Genomic DNA, 22998 nt, shown 5'->3' on the forward strand with positions numbered 1-22998 from the left:
CGTAATGCGCCGATCCTCGACGGGGCGGCCGTATGGGCACGGCGGCGGCAGAGAGCACGCTCCGCGCCTAGCAGTTCACGACGAAGGACGGCAGCGTGCACGGGTGAGTGGAGGGCCACGCGGCGGCCTCCGGTGGCTTGGACGGCGCCGTCCACGCTGCGCCTCTCTCTGGCAGCCGCAAAGCCGCTGCTGTCGTCGCTCACGGGGTGGCGCACCTCCTCCTGCTCGTCGCCGATGCCCGCAAACTTCCAGGCGATCGTGCGGCGCAGGGATAAGAAGGAGGGAACAGGGAGCAAGGCGCCACCGTGGTACTGGCGAGATCGACAACGGTCTCTGAAGAAAACGAGAGCAGCTTCTGAAACTGTTACTCTGAATTTCTGAACATGACAGAAACAGTGCCCTTCAGGTGCTCGACGAAATGATTTGGCATGAAGAAAAAAATTCTGGAGCTGGGGCTTGGTGAGGTGACCTCTCAATGCATCCAGAGGTTGCCTGAATTTTCTCAGATTTTTAGTAGGAGAAAACAATTGAATTTCATCAAATTTGGCAAACATAGCCCAAACTTGCAGCAACCACAATTTGAAATATTTGAACTGGAGGCCAGTGGATCTTCATGGATCTTGGTTGAGGGATCTAAGGACTAGCTAGGGAAATTGGTTTGGAGGCAAAACTCAAAGTAGAAAGGGTAGCTCCTTTGTAAATCTCCAAGAGTCAAAGTAGAGGGCAGAAATTATTTTTGATAAGAAATAAATGGAAGAGAAATTAGGGAGAGGTTCAACTTGCTGGATTTGAAGTATATCTTGACACAAAGATGGGAGATGGCTTATGGGAGGTGGTTTCCACTTGGGTCATGGCAAGAGGGATTTTTGAAAGGGGAAAAGATCACTCCAAATGCCATAGGGCTATTTAAAATATATTTTTTTCAAAAGAAATTTCCCAAATGAAAAGCTTTTGGTTTTGAGTCCAAATAAGATGGAAAAACCTCCAAGACCAAAAATCAAGTCTTGGGTGAATCCAAACAAAACACTTGGCATAAAAGAAATTTTTTGAGAGGGAGAGTTCTTTAGAAGAAAAATTTAAATAACCTCCCTCAAATCAAATAAAAGTTTGAAAAAGCCAAATAAAAATTTTGGGTGTCACAAAAATGAAACTACGAAACAACTATGTCTTCGCGCTCCAAAGACTTCATGCGATGTCTTCTCATGTCATAGTCTTCAATGTGAATATCTTCACAAACCACCATTGTCTTCAATGTCTTCACACATTTTTAGGGGTCATCTCCGGTAGGTAAACTAAATCAATGAGGGACTACTACCTATGTTATCCTGTAGTTCTCACAAACACATTAGTCCCTCAACCAGGTTTGTCGTCAATAATCCAAAACCAACTAGGGGTGGCACTAGATGCACTTACACCCCCCTTTCCTATTCCTATTAGTAGAAGGAGGAAAGAGGAGGAGGAGAGAAGGAAAGGGGGCCGGCCCCCCAAACCCTAAACCAATTCGGTTTGGGCCTAGGGGGGTGCGCCCCACACCTTGCTTGCTGCCCTCTTGCTCCACTAGGGCCCAATAAGGCCCATAGACTCCCTAGGGGGGTTCCGGTAACCTCCCGGTACTCCAAAAATACCCGATACACTTCGGAACCCTTCCGGTGTCTGAATATAACCTTCCAATATATCAATCTTTATGTCTCGACCAATTCTAGACTCCTCGTCATGTCCGTGATCACATCCGGGACTCCGAACAACCTTCGGTACATCAAATCACATAAACTCATAATACCAATCGTCATCGAACGTTAAGCGTGCGGACCCTACGGGTTCGAGAACTATGTAGACATGACCGAGACACCTCTCCAGTCAATAACCAATAGCGGAACCTGGATGCTCATATTGGCTCCTACATATTCTACGAAGATCTTTATCGGTCAAACCGCATAACAACATATGTTGTTCCCTTTATCATCGGTATGTTACTTGCCCGAGATTCGATCGTCGGTATCATCATACCTAGTTCAATCTCGTTACCGGCAAGTCTCTTTACTCGTTCCGTAATGGATCATCCCGCAACTAACTCATTAGTCACATTGCTTGCAAGGCTTATAGTGATGTGCATTACCGAGAGGGCCCAAAGATACCTCTCCGAAACTCGGAGTGACAAATCCTAATCTCGATCAATGCCAACTCAACAAACACCATCGGAGACACATGTAGAGCATCTTTATAATCACCCAGTTACGTTGTGACGTTTGATAGCACACTAAGTGTTCCTCCGGTATCCGGGAGTTGCATAATCTCATAGTCATACGAACATGTATAAGTCATGAAGAAAGCAATAGCAGTAAACTAAACGATCATAGTGTTAAGCTAACGAATGGGTCTTGTCCATCACATCATTCTCTAATGATGTGATCCCGTTCATCAAATGACAACTCATGTCTATGGCTAGGAAACTTAACCATCTTTGATTAAACGAGCTAGTGAAGTAGAGGCACACTAGGGACACTCTATTTGTCTATGTATTCACACATGTACTAAGTTTCCGGTTAATACAATTCTAGCATGAATAATAAACATTTATCATGAAATAAGGAAATAAATAATAACTTTATTATTGCCTCTAGGGCATATTTCCTTCACAAAGTACTTGTCAGAGGTCTCATACCTCTCGACACGGGCATGAGTTTGGAATACCAATTTCAGCTCTTGGAACATCTCATATGCTCCGTGGCATTCAAAACGTCTTTGCAGCCCCGATTCTAAGCCGTAAAGTATGGCGCACTAAACTATCAAGTAGTCATCATACCGAGCTTGCCAAACATTCAAATGTCTGCATCCACTCCTGCAATAGGTCTGTCACCTAGCAGTGCATCAAGGACATAATTCTTCTGTGCAGCAATGAGGATAATCCTCGGATCAGGGACCCAGTCCGCATCATTGCTACTATCATCTTTCAACTTACTTTTCTCTAGTAACATATCAAAAAAATAAATGGGGAGCTACATCGCGAGCTATTGATCTACAACATAATTTGCAAATACTATCAGGACTAAGTTCATGATAAATTAAGTTCAATTAATCAAAATACTAATGAACTCCCACTTAAATAGACATCCCTCAAGTCATATGAGTGATACGTGATCCAAATCAACTAAACCATGTCCGATCATCACGTGAGATGGAGTAGTCTTCAATGGTGAACATCGCTATGTTGATCATATCTACTATATGATTCATGTTCGACCTTTCGGTCTCCAGTGTTCCGAGGCCATGTCTGTACATGCTAGGCTCGTCAAGTTTAACCCGAGTATTTTGCATGTGCAAAACTGTCTTGCACCCGTTGTATGTGAACGTAGAGCCTATCACACCCGATCATCGCGTGGTGTCTCAGCACGAAGAACTTTCACAACGGTGCATACTCAGGGAGAACACTTATACCTTGAAATTTAGTTAAGGGATCATCTTATAATGCTACCACCGTACTAAGCAAAATAAGATGCATAAAAGATAAACATCACATGTAATCAAAATATGTGACATGATATGGCCATTATCATCTTGTGCCTTTGATCTCCATCTCCAAAGCACCGTCATGATCTCCGTCGTCACCGGCTTGACACCTTGATCTCCATCGTAGCGTCATGGTCGTCTCGCCAACTATTGCTTCTACAACTATCGCTAATGCATAGTGATAAAGTAAAGCAATTACATGGCGTTTGCATCTCATACAATAAAGCGACAACCATAAGGCTCCTACCAGTTGCCGATAACTTTTACAAAACATGATCATCTCATACAACAATGTATATCACATCATGTCTTGACCATATCACATCACAACATACCCTGCAAAAACAAGTTAGACGTCCTCTACTTTGTTGTTGCAAGTTTTACGTGGCTGCTACGGGCTTCTAACAAGAACCGTTCTTACCTACGCATCAAAACCACAACGGTGTTTCGTCAAGTTTGCTGTTTTAACCTTCAACAAGGACCGGCCGTAGTCAAATTCGATTCAACTAAAGTTGGAGAAACAGACACCCGCCAGCCACCTTTATGCAAAACTAGTTGCATGTCTGTCGGTGGAAGCGGTCTCATGAACGTGGTCATGTAAGGTTGGTCCGGGCCGCTTCATCCAACAATACCAACAAATCAAAATAAGACGTCGGTGGTAAGCAGTATGACTATCACCGCCCACAACTCTGTGTGTTCTACTCGTGCATATCATCTACGCATAGACCTGGCTCGGATGCCACTGTTGGGGAACGTCGCATGCAATTTCAAAAAAATTCCTACGCTCACGTAAGATCTATCTAGGAGATGCACAACAACGAGAGGGGCAGAGTGTGTCCACGTACCCTCGTAGACCAAAAGCGGAAGCGTTTGACAACGCGGTTTATGTAGTCGAACTTCTTCTCATTCCGACCGATCAAGCACCGAACGTACGGCACCTCCGAGTTCTGCACACGTTCAGCTCGATGACGTCCCTCGAACTCTTGATCCAGCAAAGTGTCGAGGAAGAGTTCCGTCAGCACGACGGCGTGGTGATGGTGTAGTGATCCGCGCAGGGCTTCGCCTAAGCACTACGAAGATATGACCGGAGGCGTAACTGTGGATGGGGGCGCCGCACACGGCTAACAATTGTTGGTGTGTGTTCTAGCGGTGCCCCCCTCATATATATTGGTTGGAGGGGAGGAGAGGCAGCCAAGGGGGCGCCCCGGGTATGATGAATCCTACTTGGGCACCTCCCAATTCGGCCTCCCCCCTTTCCTATTCCTATTCGGAGTAGGAAGGGAAGAGGGGGAAGGGGGAATCCTATTCCCTTTTTCCTTTCCTCCTTCCCCTTTCCTTCTCCAATTTGGCCAGCCCATATGGGGGGCGCACCAGCCCCTTTGTGGCTGGTGTGTTTCCCCTCTTGGCCCATAAGGCCCATATCTTTTGCCGGGGGTGCCCGGGACCCCTTCTAGTGACCCGATAAGTACCCGGTGCATCCCGGAACACTTTCGGTGTCCGAATACCATCGTCCTATATATCAATCTTTACCTCTCGACCATTTTGAGACTCCTCGTCATGTCCGTGATCTCATCCGGGACTCCGAGCAATATTCGGTCACTGTCGGTGTCAAAACCGGTAGATCTCGGGTAGGGGGTCCCGAACTGTGCGTCTAAGGATCGATAGTAAGAGGAGGCAGGGGACACGATGTTTACCCAGGTTCGAGCCCTCTTAATGGAGGTAATACCTTACTTCCTGCTTGATTGACTATGATGGATATAGGGGTTACAAGAGTTGATCTACCTCGAGATCGTAATGGCTAAACCCTAGATGTCTAGCCTGGATGATGATGATTGCCTCTATGGACTAAACCCTCCGGTTTACATAGACACCGGAGGGGGCTAGGGTTGTACAAGGTCAGTTTACATATGAAGGAAAGTACACATCCGGGCACCAAGCTTGCCATCCACGCAAAGGAGAGTCCCATCCGGATACGAGAGAAAGCCTTCTGTCTTGTATCTTCACGGCCCATCAGTCCAGCCCATGTCACCTAAGCCGGCTCCCCGAGGACCCCGTAGTCCAGGACTCCCTTAGTAGCCCCTGAACCGGGCTTCAATGACGACGTATCCGGCGCGCAGAGTGTCTTCGGCATTGCAAGGCGGGTTCCTTCTCCGAATACTCCAAAGCAATCTTCCGCATATAAGAACTGTATCCGGCCCTGTTTAATCATTACAACACCAAGCTGAAAGGGCAACAATACTTCAAAATAAGTCACGTCCATAGGCAAGTTTTTCGGCGAGACGTTATGTTCTGGCCTGTTTATTATTCTGAACCGTTTTACACCCCCCATTTCGTATTTCGAGGCACGGCTATCAACACGTCTTGTTAAAGCAAAGATCTTGTCCCCTTATCACAGCATTCTCATTAATACGGGTTTGGGTAATCCAACCGTGCTGTTCGCACGACCCCTTGGGAATAGGCGATGTTTAAGGCTTATGAGGGGGCGCTTGATATTCACTACCTTTTATAAGAGGATAAGGATCTGTCTTTTTACCCCACGCCTTCTTCCTCCTCAGCCCATCCTCGAGCTCCATCGCCCAGGTTCCAAGCTTTTCTCCCCTCCGCAACTCTTCCAATCATTGCCGATTCTCAAGGCAAGTGGGTGGCCTCCTCCATCACGGAGGAGAACATCAAGGAGTTGCGGGAGGCGCGGTATTTAACCGCGGAAATCAGACATAGACTTCCCGATCCGGCACAGGTCATCCCCACTCTAGGGCCCGGTGAGAGGGTGGTGCTTATCCCCCACTTCCTCCGGGGACTCGGATTCGCCCTCCACCCCTTTGTGAGGGGCCTCATGTTCTACTACGGGCTGGATTTTCACGATCTATCCCCAAATTCGTTCCTCCACATCTCGGCGTTTATCGTCGTGTGTGAGGCCTTCCTCCACGTTCCTCCACACTTCGGCTTATGGCTCAATATTTTCAATGTGAAGCCGAAAGTGGTCGATGGGCAACGCACGGACTGCGGTGGCGCCATGGTGAGCAAACTCCCCAAAGTCAACTGGCCGAAGGGGGGCTTCGTGGACACCGTCAAGATATGGCAACAGGAATGGTTCTATATCATAGAACCCCGTGGCCCTAGGTGGGCAGCCGCCCCAGCCTTTAGATCCGGACCCCCGCTGAGGTTCACATCCTGGACCGACAAGGGTCCGGACTGGGGGTCGGTCAATGAGGTCCTGCTGCTGCAGAAATGCGTCCAAGCCATGATAGCGAAGAACATTACCCTTGCTGACGTGATCCAAGTGATGCTAATCCGCCGAGCACTTCCCTGCCAGCGGCGGTCCCTCAAGATGTGGGAGTTCAATCCGGAAGGGCTGCGGACCCTACAACGGTTCTACAGTACAACGCATAAGGGGGTCTGGAAGCTGCTTTTTAAGAAGCAGAAGTTATGGCCAAAGTCATCAGACGACACCGGCCTCGACTGCCACCATCCGGCCTCTGAGGTAAATTCTAAAATCTCCGAACATTAATTAGTTCGCCCATACAAAGGAGAAGTATTGAGTAGCCTATCCCCAAACAGGTCTGGATCAAGAAGGCGGAGCAGATCCGGTGTCCGGCTCCGCTCCCCGAAAACCCAGTCGATCCTCTACTAATGAGGATGCTGGTCCCGGCGCCATACCAGGCGCCGGTAAAGAAGGGCAAGAAGAAGAGAGAGGAGGGTACTTCGGACGCAGTGTCCGGAGAAGCTAATGCCCAGTCCTCTCACGAGGGCGACGACGACGATGATGAGGAGGAGGAAGAAGAAGATCTCCCCCGCAAGGGCAAAAAGAGGGCGGCCTCCGAAGACCTGGAGGCCGAAGCATCCAAAAGGGACAAGATTACCCTCTCCGACGAATCGGAGTTAGACGCCGAAGCCATCCCGAAGCACCGTCGCCGGACTAAGCCCCGCCCCGACTTGTAAGTAGTCCGGGATTATTCACATGCATACATTCTCTATGAACTGTAATGATAACTCTAAGTTCTGTTTTTTGGCCCGGCCCACGATCTCCCCCAGCCATCCTCATCCTCGGGGGATTTGCCATCGGAGATGATGGAGAGCGAGTCCCCTCCACTAGCTTCGTCGCCGCATAAGGCGGATGATGCTGAGGTGTCATCCCGTAGGCCCTCCCCTGGCCTTGAAGAGACACAGGGGGGCGACTTATCAGCTCCGGAGAGCAATACCTCGGCTGCCAAAGGACTGGGGGTACGGCCCCCTCGGAGACCAGCGACGAGAGCCCCGATCAATCCGTCCCCCAGCCGCATACAACTCCGGAGACCCACGCGGCTCCAGGGGCTAGTGAACGATCCCCTGCAGGAGGGAGCGGAGCGGCGACCTCTATTAATCCGGAGGCGCCGAATACCGCGGCGGACACACTGCAAAGTGCATCCGTCCTGGATGAGCACCGCATCCTGATGGATACGGTGGCTAAGAAGATTCAGTCCGCCAAGAGCGAGCTGGACGAAGCATTTACCAGCCTGCTAGCAGGCTTCGAGGTACGTAATGTAATGTTTTTGATCATTTTTATGAAAAATATGTCTGTATATGGATAGTAGCCCCTGAGACTCTGTTCGGTTTTTTTGGAAAGAAAAGCGAACAGAGGATCAATAATCGGTTGTCAGGTGGTAACATACTACTGTATTTGGATTAAAACATGCCTCTCTATTATCGATGACTGCACAGTCTGCGGAAGTTTCTGAACTCAAACGGAAACTGGAGCGAACCGATGAGGACCTAGTCCTTGTGAACAAGCGGCTCGACCAGGCGCAAGGTATAAAATACATCTTACTTCATGCCTGTTTATGTCAGTGCCCTGTGGATGTTTCAAGAGCTGCAATGTGCGTGTTTGTACAGATAGTGCCGCCGCGGTGGAGACCCTCAGGGGTGAGCTTGCCCAAGCCAAGGAGCAAGTGACGGTAAGCAAGGCGGCCGCTGACAAAGTGGCTGCGGATTTAACGGCCGAACAGGCCGCCCGGCTATGTTTTGAAGAATGGGTGACCGAGGTGGAGCAGGAGCTCAAGGACGCCGCCCATAAGTGCGAGTCCTAAGAAGAGGAAAATAAGGCGAAGGGGATTGAACTCGCCAAGACCCTTCAAGACGCCAAGGAGGCACTATCTGAGTCCCGCGCAGTGCGCAAGGAAATCCGTCAAGCCGGACAGATAGCGGCTGGTAAGCCCTTTCTTTTACAGGCTAAATTTGGGGATCAGAGGTATGCCTTACTTAATCGACTATGGAGTTCTCCAGACACATATGTGGATCTGCCGAAGAGTGATGCGGACGCCGCCCAATTCTTCCGGGCCCAGGAGGGGTACACGACGGAGCAGCACTTCTGGTCGTAGTTCACGGGGCAGGAGCGTCCCGCACTGCTAAATGACCAGATGGCTCAATGGGCGGAGCTACATAAGATGTCCAGCGCGGCCATGAAGGACGTCATAGTCCGGTTGTGGCCGACCGAAGCCATTCCGGACAGCTACTTCGGCCTTGTGCGGCGTCTTGTCGATGCGCTGCCCCAAATCGACGCCGTCAAGAGGTGGTCCTGCATAGAAGGAGCGCAAATGGCCTTTGCCCGTGTTAAGATGCACTGGGCAAAGATGAAGGCCGAAAAGGTAGCAGTTGAAGGTCCGCCCGAGAGCAAGGACCACCGCACACCGGAGCGCTATTTTGAGGACGTACTAAAAGGTGCCCGCCTTGTAGAAGGCCAGTGTTCTAAGGATGTAGTGTTCGAGTGAACGAGTTCGAACTGTCCTGAAATTTGCTTTAAGAACTATGGCTTTTTCTAATATATTCATGTTTTTGGGAAAAAAATTATCCTCCTGTGCGGTCGTTTTTATATCTGAGAGTTCCCAGTCGTCGGCTTCAACCCCCATGTAGATACTACTGGGGTGTTCGGATTGGCACATGACAACACTTGACCCAACGTCTTGGTCCATAAAGGAGGTGTCAGTGCGGCGAACCAGGCAATCGGACTATATGGTTTTATTGCTCTCACTTAGCCATAGGAGTTTGACGATGGGTCTACAAAGTAGCCCCTGGTATGTATGCAACAATCCGGATACGGATGCGTTACATATGTGACCGGAAAACAGTCCTTCATGCAATACGGAAAAAAAAAACGCTAAAAGATTTTAATAAGTCGCCGAGTGGCTGACCAGCTCTCGCCGTATCATGACAATCAGTTTTCGGCTTTCTCTACTGAGGTGCTTAACCGGACGAACCAGAAACACAATCGCAGTAGTTATCCCTTTACTACCTTAGCCGATCAGGCGAAACATAAGGTAGCAAACACAGGAGCCGGGCAACCCAACTATTGACCAAAGACATGATTCAGAGCCGATGCATATAGTGCCGAGCTCGAGACGCCGAATTGTGCTATAAAGTTGTTCGGACTTTTGTTTGGCAACACCTGTGTCACCATATAGAGCCCCTGGTAATGTGTGCCTAGGTGTGTGCGTGTGGCAACTGAATAGACGTAATAAAGTCTATAAGTAAATGGTAATACCGAATAAGAATTCCGGTTCACTGAAATCTGATTGATACATCAAAACGTAATCTTACAGAGGGTACCATAGTTACCAAGGCCATTTTACATGCCGGGGGTCTAAGGCTAAGGGAGAAAGCTCTATACAGGTTCTTGAGTGAAGTTATAGTATACAAAATCCTTTGTACTTCCCTGCCGCACATCTGCGCCGCTTTTGCCTGAGCAAGAAAGATTCATTGAAAAGAATGGACTTCGACTATCTGCATGAAACCGGGCTCGGAGAGAGTCCTTGTGAGTCCGTGGGATGATTAAGTTTTGATTCCCCTGTAGTAAGAAGAGAAAAAATATTAAAGAAAGGGGAAGGCTGTATAGGGTCGAACCGTACTATAGGCCTGCCCGTATTGTGCCTCCACTGATGCCCAAGGTATTTTGAGTGCGAAATTGTGCACACGCGACACGAATGTCGCGGATGTGTATGGCAATCGACGGAGGCGAAACTGCTAATCCAGCAATGGCATTGCCAGGTCGTTAGTATGCGGAATTGGCCGGCCTTGTGTGGTAGAGCCCGGCGGCTTGAGAGGGCCGCATTGTACTTCGGCCGCGATGGCCGCGGTATGCTCCTCAGTACGGAGGGAGCATTCCATGTTTCCGTTGACAGTAATGACACCATGTGGACCGGGCATCTTGAGCTTTAGGTAAGCGTAGTGCGGGACCATGTTGAAGCGAGCGAACGCAGTTCGTCCGAGCAGTGCGTGATAGCCGTTGTGGAAAGGGACAATGTCGAAGATCAAGTCTTCGCTTCGGAAGTTGTCCGGCGAACCGAAAACGACCTCCAATGTGATTGAGCCCGTGCAACGGGCCTCTACACCAGGTATTACTCCTTTAAAGGTGGTTTTAGTGGGCTTGATTCTTGATGAATCGATGCCCATTTTGTGGACAGTGTCTTGATAAAGTAGGTTGAGACTGCTGCCGCCGTCCATAAGGACTCGCGTGAGATGGAACCCGCCGATGATTGGATCGAGGACCAGAGCTGCCGAACCTCCATGACGGATACTGGCTGGGTGATCCTTTCGATCGAAGGCGGTTAGGCACGCCAACCATGGGTTAAATTTTGGGGCGAACGACTCTATGGCGTAGACATCCCGTAATGCGCGCTTGCGCTCCCTCTTGGGGATATGTGTGACATATATCATATTCATTGTTTTTACTTCGGGGGGAAATTGCTTCTGTCCCCCTGTGTTCGGTTGACGAGGGTCCTGGTCATCGTCGTTGCTGGGCGACCCCTTCCGCTTGTGTTCGGCGTTGAGCTTGACGGCTTGTTTAAAGACCCAACAATTTCTGTTGGTATGATTGGCGGGTTTATCAGGGGTGCCATGAATCTGGCAAGGCCGATCGAGTATCATGTCTAAACTGGATGGGCCATCTCTGTTTGCCTTGAATGGCTTCTTTCGTTGGCCGGGTTTGGAGCCACTGAATCCGGCGTTGACCGTCGTGTCTTGGGTTCCTTCGTTATTGTTTCGGCGCTTGTGCTTGTTGCGTCGTGGCTTGCCATTGTCGTCTCTGGATTTGGAGGTGCCAAGGTCGCTGGTGCTATTGCTTCTACGAGCAAGCCAGCTATCCTCTCCTGCGCAAAAGCGGGTCATAAGTGTGGTAAGGGCTGCCATGGACTTCGGCTTTTCTTGGCCGAGGTGCCGGGCGAGCCACTCATCTTGGACGCTATGTTTGAAGACCGCTAGGGCTTCGGCGTCCAGACAATCCATGATCTGGTTCTTTTTGATTAAGAACCTGGTCCAGAGCTGCCGGGCTGATTCTCCGGGTTGCTGGATTATGTGATTGAGGTCATCGGTGTGTGGGTGCGAACATAGGTGCCTTGGAAGTTGTCTCTAAATGCGTCCTCCAAGTCTTCCCAGCTGCCAATGGAGTTTTCTGGGAGGCTGTTTAACCAGTGCCGGGCTAGCCCCTTAAGTTTTAGGGGAAGGTATTTCATGGCGTGTAGATCGTCGCCGCGAGCCATGTGAATGTGGAGGAGAAAATCTTCAATCCATACTGCGGGATCTGTTGTGCCGTCGTATGATTCAATATTCACGGATTTAAACCCTTCTGGGAACTGGTGCTCCATTACCTTGTCGGTGAAGCATAGGGGGTGCGCGGCGCCTCTGTATCGGGCGACGTCACGACGCAGTTCGAATGAAGTCGGTATGCGGTTTTCGGCCCGTGTGAGGTTGTGCTTGTCGTGCCAGGTCTGATGGCCGCATTCACGCGCTGGGGCACGCCCCCTTGATCCGTAGATTGATCTGATCTGACCGGCTCTATTGTCCAGGTCTTGCCGTAGGTCGTAAGTGTATCATGCAGCCGCTGTCTCTTTGCCTCTACAGCGAGGTGGTGCGGGCTGGTGTTCGGCTTGAGTTGCCGCTCTGTCCCGGCCACGTGGTGGTCGGTCAGGTCCATCCGCAGCGTTACGCGTTGGCGGTATAGGCTCCAGGGCCTCGTCATCGAATTGGGGTAGCAGCTTGCGCTTCGGGTAGCTCTTTGTTGGGCGCTCAAGGCCGTATTCCTCGGCTGCCAGGACATTAGTCCATCTGTCATTGAGTAAATCCTGATCAGCTTGAAGCTGTTGCTGCTTCTTTTTCAAGCTTCTTGCAGTGGCTATTAGTTGGTGCTTAAAGCGCCCTTGTTTGAGGGGTTCCTCCGGCATGATGAAATCTTCGTCGTCGAGGCTCTCGTCCTCTTCGGAGATCGGTAGGTAGTTACTATCCTCTGAGCCCTCGTTCCCGACAGGATCGTCGGGGTTAACTTGCCCCTCCTCCACATCCTCTGGTTCGGATGTGGGTTCAGCGGGGGCTTCGGGGTCTTCGGCGTTATCTGGAGTATTATCGTCTCCGGTGATGGTGTTACTGTCTTTGCCACGACGCGGTTTTGATCGGCGTCGCTGGCGTCGATGCTTTGGAGGTGCGTCAGCAGGCTTGTCCTCCACCGGATCCTTCCTGCCGTCGTCGTCATCCTCTTTGGGCGTGTCCACCATATACACGTCATATGTGGAGGTGGCCGTCCAATGTCCGGTGAACGGCGGGCCTTGGCCTTGTTCGTCTCCGGCATCGTCGTCCATGCCGTCGATGTCTTCGGAGGCGTAGTCCAGCATGTCGGTTAAATCTTCGGCAGTGGCTATAAAGTGGGTGGTGGGTGGGACGTGAAATTCCCCGCTCTCAGCCCCTAGTCCGGGCTGGGCGTAATTCGGCCATGATTCCTCTGTAATGGCGAGGGATCGCATTAAGTCCAGAGCCTCGTTTAAGAACGTGGTTTGGACGGGGACAGAAGTTTCCTTGCCAAGCTCGCACGAAGCGAACCTCGTGGGTTCGGAGCTAGTGTCCGGAGAAGAGTCCGGCTGTGTGATAACAGCTGGAGACGCTATTCTCTCTGGTCCTCCGGTGCTGGGCTCTACAGCCGCAGAGAGTCTGGCGGGCTCTAGACTCCCGTCTTCGGACCAGGTGACGCGCTCCGGATCTAGGGCCGGAGCAGTGGTTGGGGCCGCGAACCCTTGGAAGATCAAGTCTCCTCGGATATCAGCGACATAGTTCAGATTTCCAAAACTAATCTGGTGACCAGGGGAGAAGCTGTTGATCTGCTCTACGTGGCCAACCGAGTTGGCACGCAGTGCGAAGCCGCTGAATACAAAGATCTGGCCGGGGAGAAAAGTCTCCCTCAAAGCGGTATTGTTGTAGATGATCGATGGAGCCATCGAGCCTTTCGACGACGGCACAGTGGAACTCTCAGTGAAAGCACCAATGTCGGTGTCAAAACCGGCAGATCTCGGTTAGGGGGTCCCGAACTGTGCATCTAAGGATCGATAGTAACAGGAGGCAGGGAACACGATGTTTTCCCAGGTTCGGGCCCTCTTAATGGAGGTAATACCCTACTTCCTGCTTGATTGACTATGATGGATATAGGGCTTACAAGAGTTGATCTACCTCGAGATCGTAATGGCTAAACCCTAGATGTCTAGCCTGGATGATTATGATTGCCTCTACGGACTAAACCCTCCGGTTTACATAGACACCGGAGGGGGCTAGGGTTGTACAATGTCGGTTTGCAGATGAAGGAAACCACACATCCGGGCGCCAAGCTTGCCATCCACGCAAAGGAGAGTCCCATCCGGATACAGGAGAAAGCCTTCTGTCTTGTATCTTCACGGCCCATCAGTCCGGCCCATGTCACCTAAGCCGGCTCCCCGAGGACCCCGTAGTCCAGGACTCCCTCAGTCACGAAATCACATATAATAACAAATCGTCATCAAACGTTAAGCGTGCGGACCCTACGGGTTCGAGAACTATGTAGACATGACCGAGACACGTCTTCGGTCAATAACCAATAGCGGAACCTGGATGCTCATATTGGCTCCTACATATTCTACGAAGATCTTTATCGGTCAAACCGTTATGACAACATACATTATTCCCTTTGTCCATCGGTATGTTATTTGCCCGAGATTCGATCGTCGGTATCTTCATACCTAGTTCAATCTCGTTAGCGGCAAGTCTCTTTACTCGTTCCATAATGCATCATCCCGCAACTAACTCATTAGTCACATTGCTTGCAAGGCTTCTTATGATGTGCATTACCGAGAGGGCCTAGAGATACCTCTCCAATACTCGGAGTGACAAATCCTAATCTTGATATATGCCAACCCAACAAACACCTTCAGAGATACCTATAGAGCATCTTTATAATCACCCAGTTACGTTGTGACGTTTGATAGCACACAAGGCATTCCTCCGGTATCTGGGAGTTGCATAATCTCATAGTCGAAGGAATATGTATTTGACATGAAGAAAGCAATAGCAATAAAACTGAACGATCAATATGCTAAGCTAACGGATGGGTCTTGTCCATCACATCATTCCTAATGATGTAATGCCGTTCATCAAATTACAACACATGTATATGGCTAGGGAACTTAACCATCTTTGATTAACGAGCTAGTCTAGTAGAGGCTTACTAGGGACACGGTGCTTTGTCTATGTATCCACACATGTATCAAGTTTCTGGTTAATACAATTCTAGCATGAATAATAAACATTTATCATGATATAAGGAAATATAAAATAACAACTTTATTATTGCCTCTAGGGCATATTTCCTTCAGTCTGCCATGTAGATGTCATAGGTGAAGGTCGCCGTCCACTTGCCTACGAGCATGGCTATTGGTGGGCTGTGTGAGGACTCGCTAACCTCAAGATCCAATGACATGGATCTCGGTTTTTCATCCTTGGCCTGATATGACATCTGGGCATTGGGAGGTGTCATTGGGTCCTGACTTGAGGACGGGTCCGATGAGGATTTTTCACAATTGTCCTGGACCAGATTTAACATCGGTGTCAGGGTGAGTGTGTCATGCAAAATTTTGATCTTTTTGACACTCAGCGCGTGAATCCGTGGTGTACTCCATGCTACTGAATCCGACGACTCGGTCAGGAGCAAAGGTTTCGACCTGGCCTAGGTGGTCGGTAGAGTCAGCGAGGAGGGCGATGTTGCCGAAGAAGAAGATGTGTCCTAGCACGAAAGGAGCACCGATACTGATATGCTTGCTTATCTTGATCCCCATCGTATAGCAACAACTACTTAGCAGGACCAGTACGGGCCACCAATGACAGAGCTAAATCTGTCAACTCTAGGGTAGGGGATCCCGAATTAAGCGTCGATACGACAGTAACAAAGACACGAGGTGTTACCCAGGTTCAAGATCACCGAAGAGATAACACCCTACGTCTTGCTTGTGTTTATTGGTTTGAATTGAAAGTACAAAGTACAGACGATCTACCGTGAGATTGTTGTGTGTCCTCTACGAGTTCTACCCATCGGCTTATATATATACACGGGGTCTAGGGTTACATTGTGCTAGTCGGCTACGTATGAGAAAATTGAGTCTACGATGAATCTGACATGTTGGGGTACACGACAAGTCTTCGGGAGTGAACCATTGATACGTCAGGGGTCGTCTGGTGTGGCCACTCCTAAACTGACATGGGGTCTTTGGCCTGGCCCACTAGGCCGGGAGACGACGTGCTGAGAGACCCCCTAGCCGGGACACGATCACGTGGTGGTGGTGTGCCTGCGTGGTGGCCCAACACGGCATGATGGCAGCGCGGTAGCGGCGGTCCGGCCCGGTGCATCGTGAAGTTTCACGCGATTATCCGCCCGTCAAAATTATATGGGAAGGCTTCGTCCCGTAAATGTGCGGGACAAGAGAGGTGATTATACGGGATCAGTGAAAAGAATATCAGGTTTATGGAAGCTGTTGGAGGTTTTATAGTTTTTTTTCAAACTTTTTTTAGTAAGTGTCGTGACAATCTTAGTTTAAAACCACAACACTTATTATGAATCAAAAGGAGTAGTTATTTTTTAAGAAACTTCTAAGCATTCAGTATATTACTCTCTTTCTAAAGAAATATAAGAGTGATTTAAACGCTTTTATATTTCTGTAGGAGTACCCGTGAAATCTAATTTTGCATCCGCTCCGTACCTTTGGCTCCCTACTGCCGCTGTAAAAGAAGAAGAAAAAACTAACTGTATTCCCAGATCCGCCGCACCAACCCCGGCGCCCCTTGCCGCCGACACCCCCTCCGGCCCCGGCCCCCGCCCCCGCCCCCCCGCCGGTGCGCGCCTGCCACCTCGAAGCTGAGGAGCTCGGTCCCCCCATAATCCCGCCCCCTCCGGCTCCGCTCAACAGTCCGGAGCGTGGTCCGGTCGCCATTGCTTACTGAGCAGTCCAAACTGGCGTGGTCCGGGCCGGCGCTACTCCTTTTTGCTGCAGGTAAGGAAGCCCTACCTTTCCTCGGATAATCGTACGTTTTGCCGTCAATTCTGCCCTGAACAATCCAATCCAACCGGACCCGTTCCTTCAAGATCCACCCCGAGTTCCCTGACTGGGACAAGCATCAGGGTCAGCTTGCAGAATTTGGTCTGTGTCTTCTTGCACCCCAGTGTAACCTCTGCCAAAAACTGTGGGGTTCATGGCCTTATGCATGGTTCTAACTTCACTGATTGTGGCTGCTGTTACAGCTAACATTGCTATCGTTCATGGCCTCATGGGCAGGCTACATGTATGTACACAGCCATGTCTGCTCCCCATGCCTTGACCCTGATTAGTTGTGTGTGTGTAAAGGCAGTAGTGGAGATCGGGAGATAGAGTAGGGTGGTGGAAGCTGCAGATCTGACCACATGCTGTTAACAGCGCATCATCTTTTGTTTATGCATCTAGACTCCAGTGGCTAAAGCAGAGAGGTTGGTGGTGTGTCATGGACTCATGTGGAGGCCTTTTTCGCTTGCTTGATTAATGGGAGTCCGGTGGGCTCATGGATGGCATGCATCGGAGCACTTTGCCCTTTGCCGTAAGATGCAACAAACACCTGCTAGTCTGTCTCTCATGATTTCTCACCAACCTTGCCACGTTTTTTTTCCTCCAAGGGGGGGAGTGGGGGGAGGGGTAGATCCAACACGGTGTGGGCAGTGTGGAGAGTGGTATATATAAGGAGCTGCAGCCTTCTCTCTGCACACAACTTGTAGGCACGCAGCATCTCTCTGTTTCTTCTCTGCGGCAGTGTGCTTGTCGAGATCTCCCTCGGCTCTTGAGATCTGGTGAGCGTCTCCCTGATCCATGCATCAATTTTTACTTTGCTTGTAGTCTGGTATCTCATCCATCGTGTAAGTAGTGTGGCTTCATGCTGTAGTTGGCCTTTCTCATGTTTTCTGAAGATACTTACGGTCTTCAGATCTTAGAGTTTGCTTAGGATCCATTGACTTTGCTGATCCGGTCCTGGTTTGATTTGGTAACCTGGCTCGCATTCATTGATGTCATGAATTTATTCTACTTAACCGCTTTTAGTTCAGAATTACCTTTCTTTTTACTGATTGTTCCTGTGGCCGGTGAATCGGATGATTATTGTGATATTCTTCAGTCTGTATTTCCCCTTACATGCAATAGATCATTCGCATTACCCGTAGTCTGCAATAAAAGGCACATAGTTTATTTTACTTTTGCCACCTCAATTCAACTGATGCTATGAAGTTGCCAATATCTGACTGTTTACTGAATTCATTGGGGCGGCTTTGTTAGAACCTGGCTTTGTATGTGTCTGTCGTGTCAACCCTTTTCCACACAAAGATCTGAATCTTCGTTACTTCTGTTGACTCAGAAATGTCTTAACTATGTCTGATCTAACCGATAAAAAAAACTATGTCTGATCTAACTAATAGTTTTCACTTCTTGTTTTACAGTCCCCTAAAGATCCACTCTCTGTGATCCCAGGTTAAGCGGACAAGATGGTGAAGATCTGCTGCATCGGAGCTGGCTATGTCGGCGGCCCAACAATGGCTGTCATTGCCGTCAAGTGCCCAGCAATTGAGGTTGTTGTTGTTGACATCTCCAAGCCTCGCATTGACGCTTGGAACAGCGACAAACTCCCGATCTACGAGCCTGGCCTTGACGAGGTTGTCAAGGCATGCAGGGGCAGGAACCTCTTCTTCAGCACCGACGTCGAGAAGCACGTTGCTGAGGCCGACATCATCTTTGTCTCAGTGAACACCCCCACCAAGACCCGTGGTCTGGGAGCCGGCAAGGCTGCCGACCTCACCTATTGGGAGAGCGCTGCCCGTATGATCGCCGACGTGTCCAAGTCCGACAAGATCGTCGTTGAGAAGTCCACTGTCCCTGTCAAGACTGCAGAGGCCATTGAGAAGATCTTGACCCACAACAGCAAGGGCATCAACTACCAGATCCTCTCCAACCCGGAGTTCCTGGCCGAGGGCACGGCTATCGAGGACTTGTTCAAGCCTGACAGAGTGCTTATCGGTGGTCGGGAGACCCCCGAGGGCAGGAAGGCGGTTCAGGCTCTCAAGGAGGTGTACGCCCACTGGGTTCCTGAGGAGAACATCATCACCACCAACCTGTGGTCTGCTGAGCTCTCCAAGCTCGCTGCCAATGCGTTCTTGGCCCAGAGGATCTCCTCCGTGAATGCCATGTCCGCGCTCTGCGAGGCCACCGGCGCCAACGTGTCCGAGGTGTCTTACGCCATCGGTAAGGATTCCAGGATCGGCCCCAAGTTCCTGAACGCCAGCGTTGGGTTCGGCGGGTCCTGTTTCCAGAAGGACATCTTGAACCTGGTGTACATCTGCGAGTGCAACGGCCTCCCCGAGGTGGCCAACTACTGGAAGCAGGTGATCAAGATCAATGACTACCAGAAGAGCAGGTTCGTCAACCGTGTCGTGTCCTCCATGTTCAACACCGTCTCCGGCAAGAAGGTCGCCGTCCTCGGGTTCGCCTTCAAGAAGGACACTGGTGACACCAGGGAGACCCCGGCGATCGACGTATGCAAGGGCCTGCTGGGTGACAAGGCCCATGTCAGCATCTACGATCCCGAGGTCACCGAGGAGCAGATCCAGCGGGACCTCGCCATGAACAAGTTCGACTGGGACCACCCCATGCACCTGCAGCCGACGAGCCCATCGGCTATCAAGCAGGTGAGCGTGGTGTGGGACGCGTACGAGGCCACCAAGGGGGCCCACGCCGTGTGCATCCTGACCGAGTGGAACGAGTTCAAGGAGCTGGACTACCAGAAGATCTTCGACAACATGCAGAAGCCGGCCTTCGTCTTCGACGGGCGCAACGTCGTCGACGCCGAGAAGCTGAGGGAGATCGGCTTCATCGTCTACTCCATCGGCAAGCCGCTCGATGCGTGGCTCAAGGACATGCCCGCGATCGCCTAGTTCCTCTCCACAGGAGCTGCGGGAAATTCTACAAACTTTTGCGGAGGCGCGGCGTTTTCTGTCAGGCATAAAATTGGGTTGTGTTGGTATCTTTGCTTTGAGTTGTTCATTCTTGCACTGCCGTCTGTAGATCATACATGTTCCTCAATCCTTGTGCTGTTTTGAGGATTGTAAAAGAATGTTTATTTGTATCCAATGAGCTTATAGCAATTTGATCATTCCATTTCTTTTTGTCCTAAAACCATAACAGAGTTGATGCATTTTTCGCAAACAGAAGACACTCTATCTTCTTGGGTAGATTCTAGATCGTCTTTCATTTTGTTGGTGAGTACTCCCTCTGTAAACTAATATAAGAGCGTTTAGATCACTAAAATAGTGATCTAAACGTTCTTATATTAGTTTACGGAGGGAGTAGTTTTCTTATTCCCAAAATCTAAAAAATGGCCGCGCACCTTTTAGAGGAAACGAGGGGCCTGTCTTACAGCGCATGCATGCTTAATTTTTTTGTCCGTTAATGCATGTGACTACAGCATTAAATGTCTTCACACTGTCCCTTTACTTTGAAAAACGACCAGATCTATATGTATTTATTTCGGGTTTTCAAAGATTCAAAAAGCCATATCTTACAAACCGCACATCAGAATTCAAATCTATTTTCACCTTCCGAATCCTCGCGACGAGATCTTTGAAACTAGACCCCTCATGGGTATGTTTTGACGAAAAAAAATTGATGCCAACTTTGAGGCTATATGGTGCAACTTTAGTACTGCATTGTGCAACTTTAGTACTGCATGATGCAATTGTTTTTCAAAACCAAATTTAGAGCTACATGACTGAACTTCCAATGAGGTTACAACATAGCAACCATAACAACCGACTTTTGTGATGTGCAACTAGTCTACTGCCCCGACCAACTACCTAGTTGTAGATGTGCAACTCTCCTCCTACTTGTGGATGTCTACTGTTGGCATACTCTGCCCACCTCCCCTATTAGGGATATGTGCAAATCAGTATGTTGTTCAAGCCAACTGTCTATTAGTCGATGTGCAACTATTTCCTCTCCTTGCTTGTGGATATGCAGTTTCGGTTGGCGAGGGCAACAAACGGAGTTGCACATAGTCTGCTAGGCAGTTGGCCAATGCGAAGTTGCACATCTCACAGGCAGGGATAGTTGAATGTTGAAAATTCCATATTCATGAGGATAGTGAAAAGCTGCATGTAGACAGGGTGTTAAAGTTGTAAATCTAAAAAACAGGGGTGGTTTGGACCGGTTGCTAGAAGAAAAAACTACACATCCATGGGGGGTACGATCAAAAGTTGCTTTCACTGTTAGACATTTGGTTGTGGCAGTATCCGAAGTTGCACATCCACTACTAGGAAGTTGGCGGATACAGCAAAAAGTGAAAGCACATCCACGGGCAAGGGGAAAGTTGCACATCAATTACTAGGCAGTTGGCCTGCGCAACAGACGAAATTGCACATCTCACGGGAAGGGGTAGTTTGAGGGGGTGGAGGTGACATCAGTGAAAACTGCACGTCCACGGGATAGGCGAAAAGTTGCACATCCACGGTCAGCTAGTTGCACATCAACTACTAGGCAGTTGCACAAAACGAGGCACTAAATTGCACAAAAAAAATTCATCGAAACATAGCATGCGGGATCTAGTTTCAAAGATCTCGTCGCGAGGATTCGAATGGTGAAAACGAATCTTAATTTTGATGCGCGGTTTGAAAATTATGGCTTTTTAAAATTTGTAAATCGTGAATTAAATGATACAAAGCCATGTCCGTCCATGCAGTAAAAGTAGGAACAGCCGGACGCATGTCTATTGGATATTTACTGTTTAACTAGCTGGGACCATAGGAATCTTTTCTAATCGGGATAAAGAGACAAACACTTTCTATTTAATAACCGGCCGCTGTGAAGCGCTAACGGCTGCCCGCTAGATGCGTCCTTTCTTATTAATAAGTCTCTTCGTCCAGATCGTTTGATTCTTCAAATGTTTCCGCAACTTCATTACGGAATTATATATTTTTCCCAAATAGCAGGGGGCATGATTGATCTTATCTCATCATCTTCATTTGTACAGCCAGTAGCACCTAGGCGGCTAGGCCTCGAATTCGAGGCTAGTTGAGCCAGCTCGCTAGAGCTCACGAGTTAGCTTGGCTCGGCTCATTCACATACTAAGCTCAAATTCAGAGTGGGCTCAACTCATGTAACTCACGAGTTGGGTCGTTTAACCCGTTAAGCTCGTTATAAACGTGACCAACAAAGTATATATGTACTATGAATGCAATAATCTACAGGCCATGAAATGTTGACGATAAAAGGTTTTCCAGCTTTTTCGATACATCCAACTTGCTGGGCCGCAGCAAAAACAAGCCAAGAAAAACAAATCCCGACACCGACAGATCAACTAAGTGAAGAAGACCGGCAACCGCTACACCCTCCGGAGAAGTACCACCGCGTTCCTAGCATTCCGAAGCATTGCGTACCAAGCAACACCTTCAAGAAGGAATGCGACGGCGCCGCCTCTGTTGCCCGAACAAGTCCTAGGGTTCCCCCGGTACGCAGAGGGCGGTGGGGGAGGGGTATACCCGGCGCTCTTCAAGAAGGTCCGGCAGCGCCCGCAAGCGGCGCCGCATCGCTGCCGGAAGAGCCGCTAGGGATTTCTCCCGACCCAAACAACCACCACCACCCCGGACACTCCGTAATGCACCACCCAATCTGCCGCCCACCAGTCTGTGCCACCACGGTCACCGAACCAACGCCGCCGTCTCACTGGGGCCGCCAACACGAGACCTGGAGGGAGGGAAAGGAGAAAATGGCCACGGGAGCAACCGCAACTCGACCAGCGGGAGGGGACAACCTCCACCGCCCTCGCGGAGCCGACCGGACACGGCGACAAGGACTTGCCCGGCCCCGGCGGCCCGGCCGGACCCAGATGGGTCCGGACAATCCCTGTCCCCACAATGGAGCACGCCGGCCAACAAAGCCTGCACGGCCCGCAGACCGCCGACGCCTCGCCACCACCACCAAGGAGCAACATCGCCGCGCGCCGAGCCGCCGGCCCGCCCCAACCCAGATGGGCCCAAAAGGGCCCAAATCTGGGCCGAGCGGGCGCCGCCAGCCGCGAGTGCCACCGCGCCGCCACGCGACCAACGATCGCATCGCCGCGTCAAGGGCACCAGTGGCCCACGGGATCACCGCCGCTGTCAGGGGGCCCCGTGCCCCCCTA

The 22998-nt window shown here is 50.0% G+C and overlaps 1 protein-coding gene across 3 annotated transcripts; it reads left to right on the top strand.

Moving 5' to 3' along the window:
* The first annotated feature begins 16480 nt into the window (after nucleotides 1-16480).
* Nucleotides 16481-20000, top strand: LOC109745223 (UDP-glucose 6-dehydrogenase 4). 3 transcript variants are annotated; one of them, XM_020304357.4, is made up of 2 exons: nucleotides 16481-17632; nucleotides 18303-20000. In XM_020304357.4, exon 2 carries the CDS (start codon nucleotides 18317-18319, stop codon nucleotides 19757-19759), a length of 1443 nt encoding a protein of 480 aa, XP_020159946.1. In that variant the 5' UTR covers nucleotides 16481-17632; nucleotides 18303-18316; the 3' UTR covers nucleotides 19760-20000. The 3 variants fall into 3 exon arrangements, with proteins under 3 accessions (XP_020159946.1, XP_020159948.1, XP_020159947.1); XM_020304359.4 differs by having other exon boundaries at nucleotides 16494-16808; XM_020304358.4 differs by having other exon boundaries at nucleotides 17498-17632; nucleotides 18272-20000.
* The last annotated feature ends 2998 nt before the right edge of the window (nucleotides 20001-22998 follow it).

This window comes from Aegilops tauschii, chromosome 4, assembly GCF_002575655.3.
Source record: "Aegilops tauschii subsp. strangulata cultivar AL8/78 chromosome 4, Aet v6.0, whole genome shotgun sequence".
Lineage (NCBI taxonomy): Eukaryota > Viridiplantae > Streptophyta > Magnoliopsida > Poales > Poaceae > Aegilops > Aegilops tauschii.

Bases quoted from the DNA above. Each gene is read 5' to 3' on its own strand.
- LOC109745223 (XM_020304357.4), top strand. From the start codon at position 18,317: ATGGTGAAGATCTGCTGCATCGGAGCTGGCTATGTCGGCGGCCCAACA.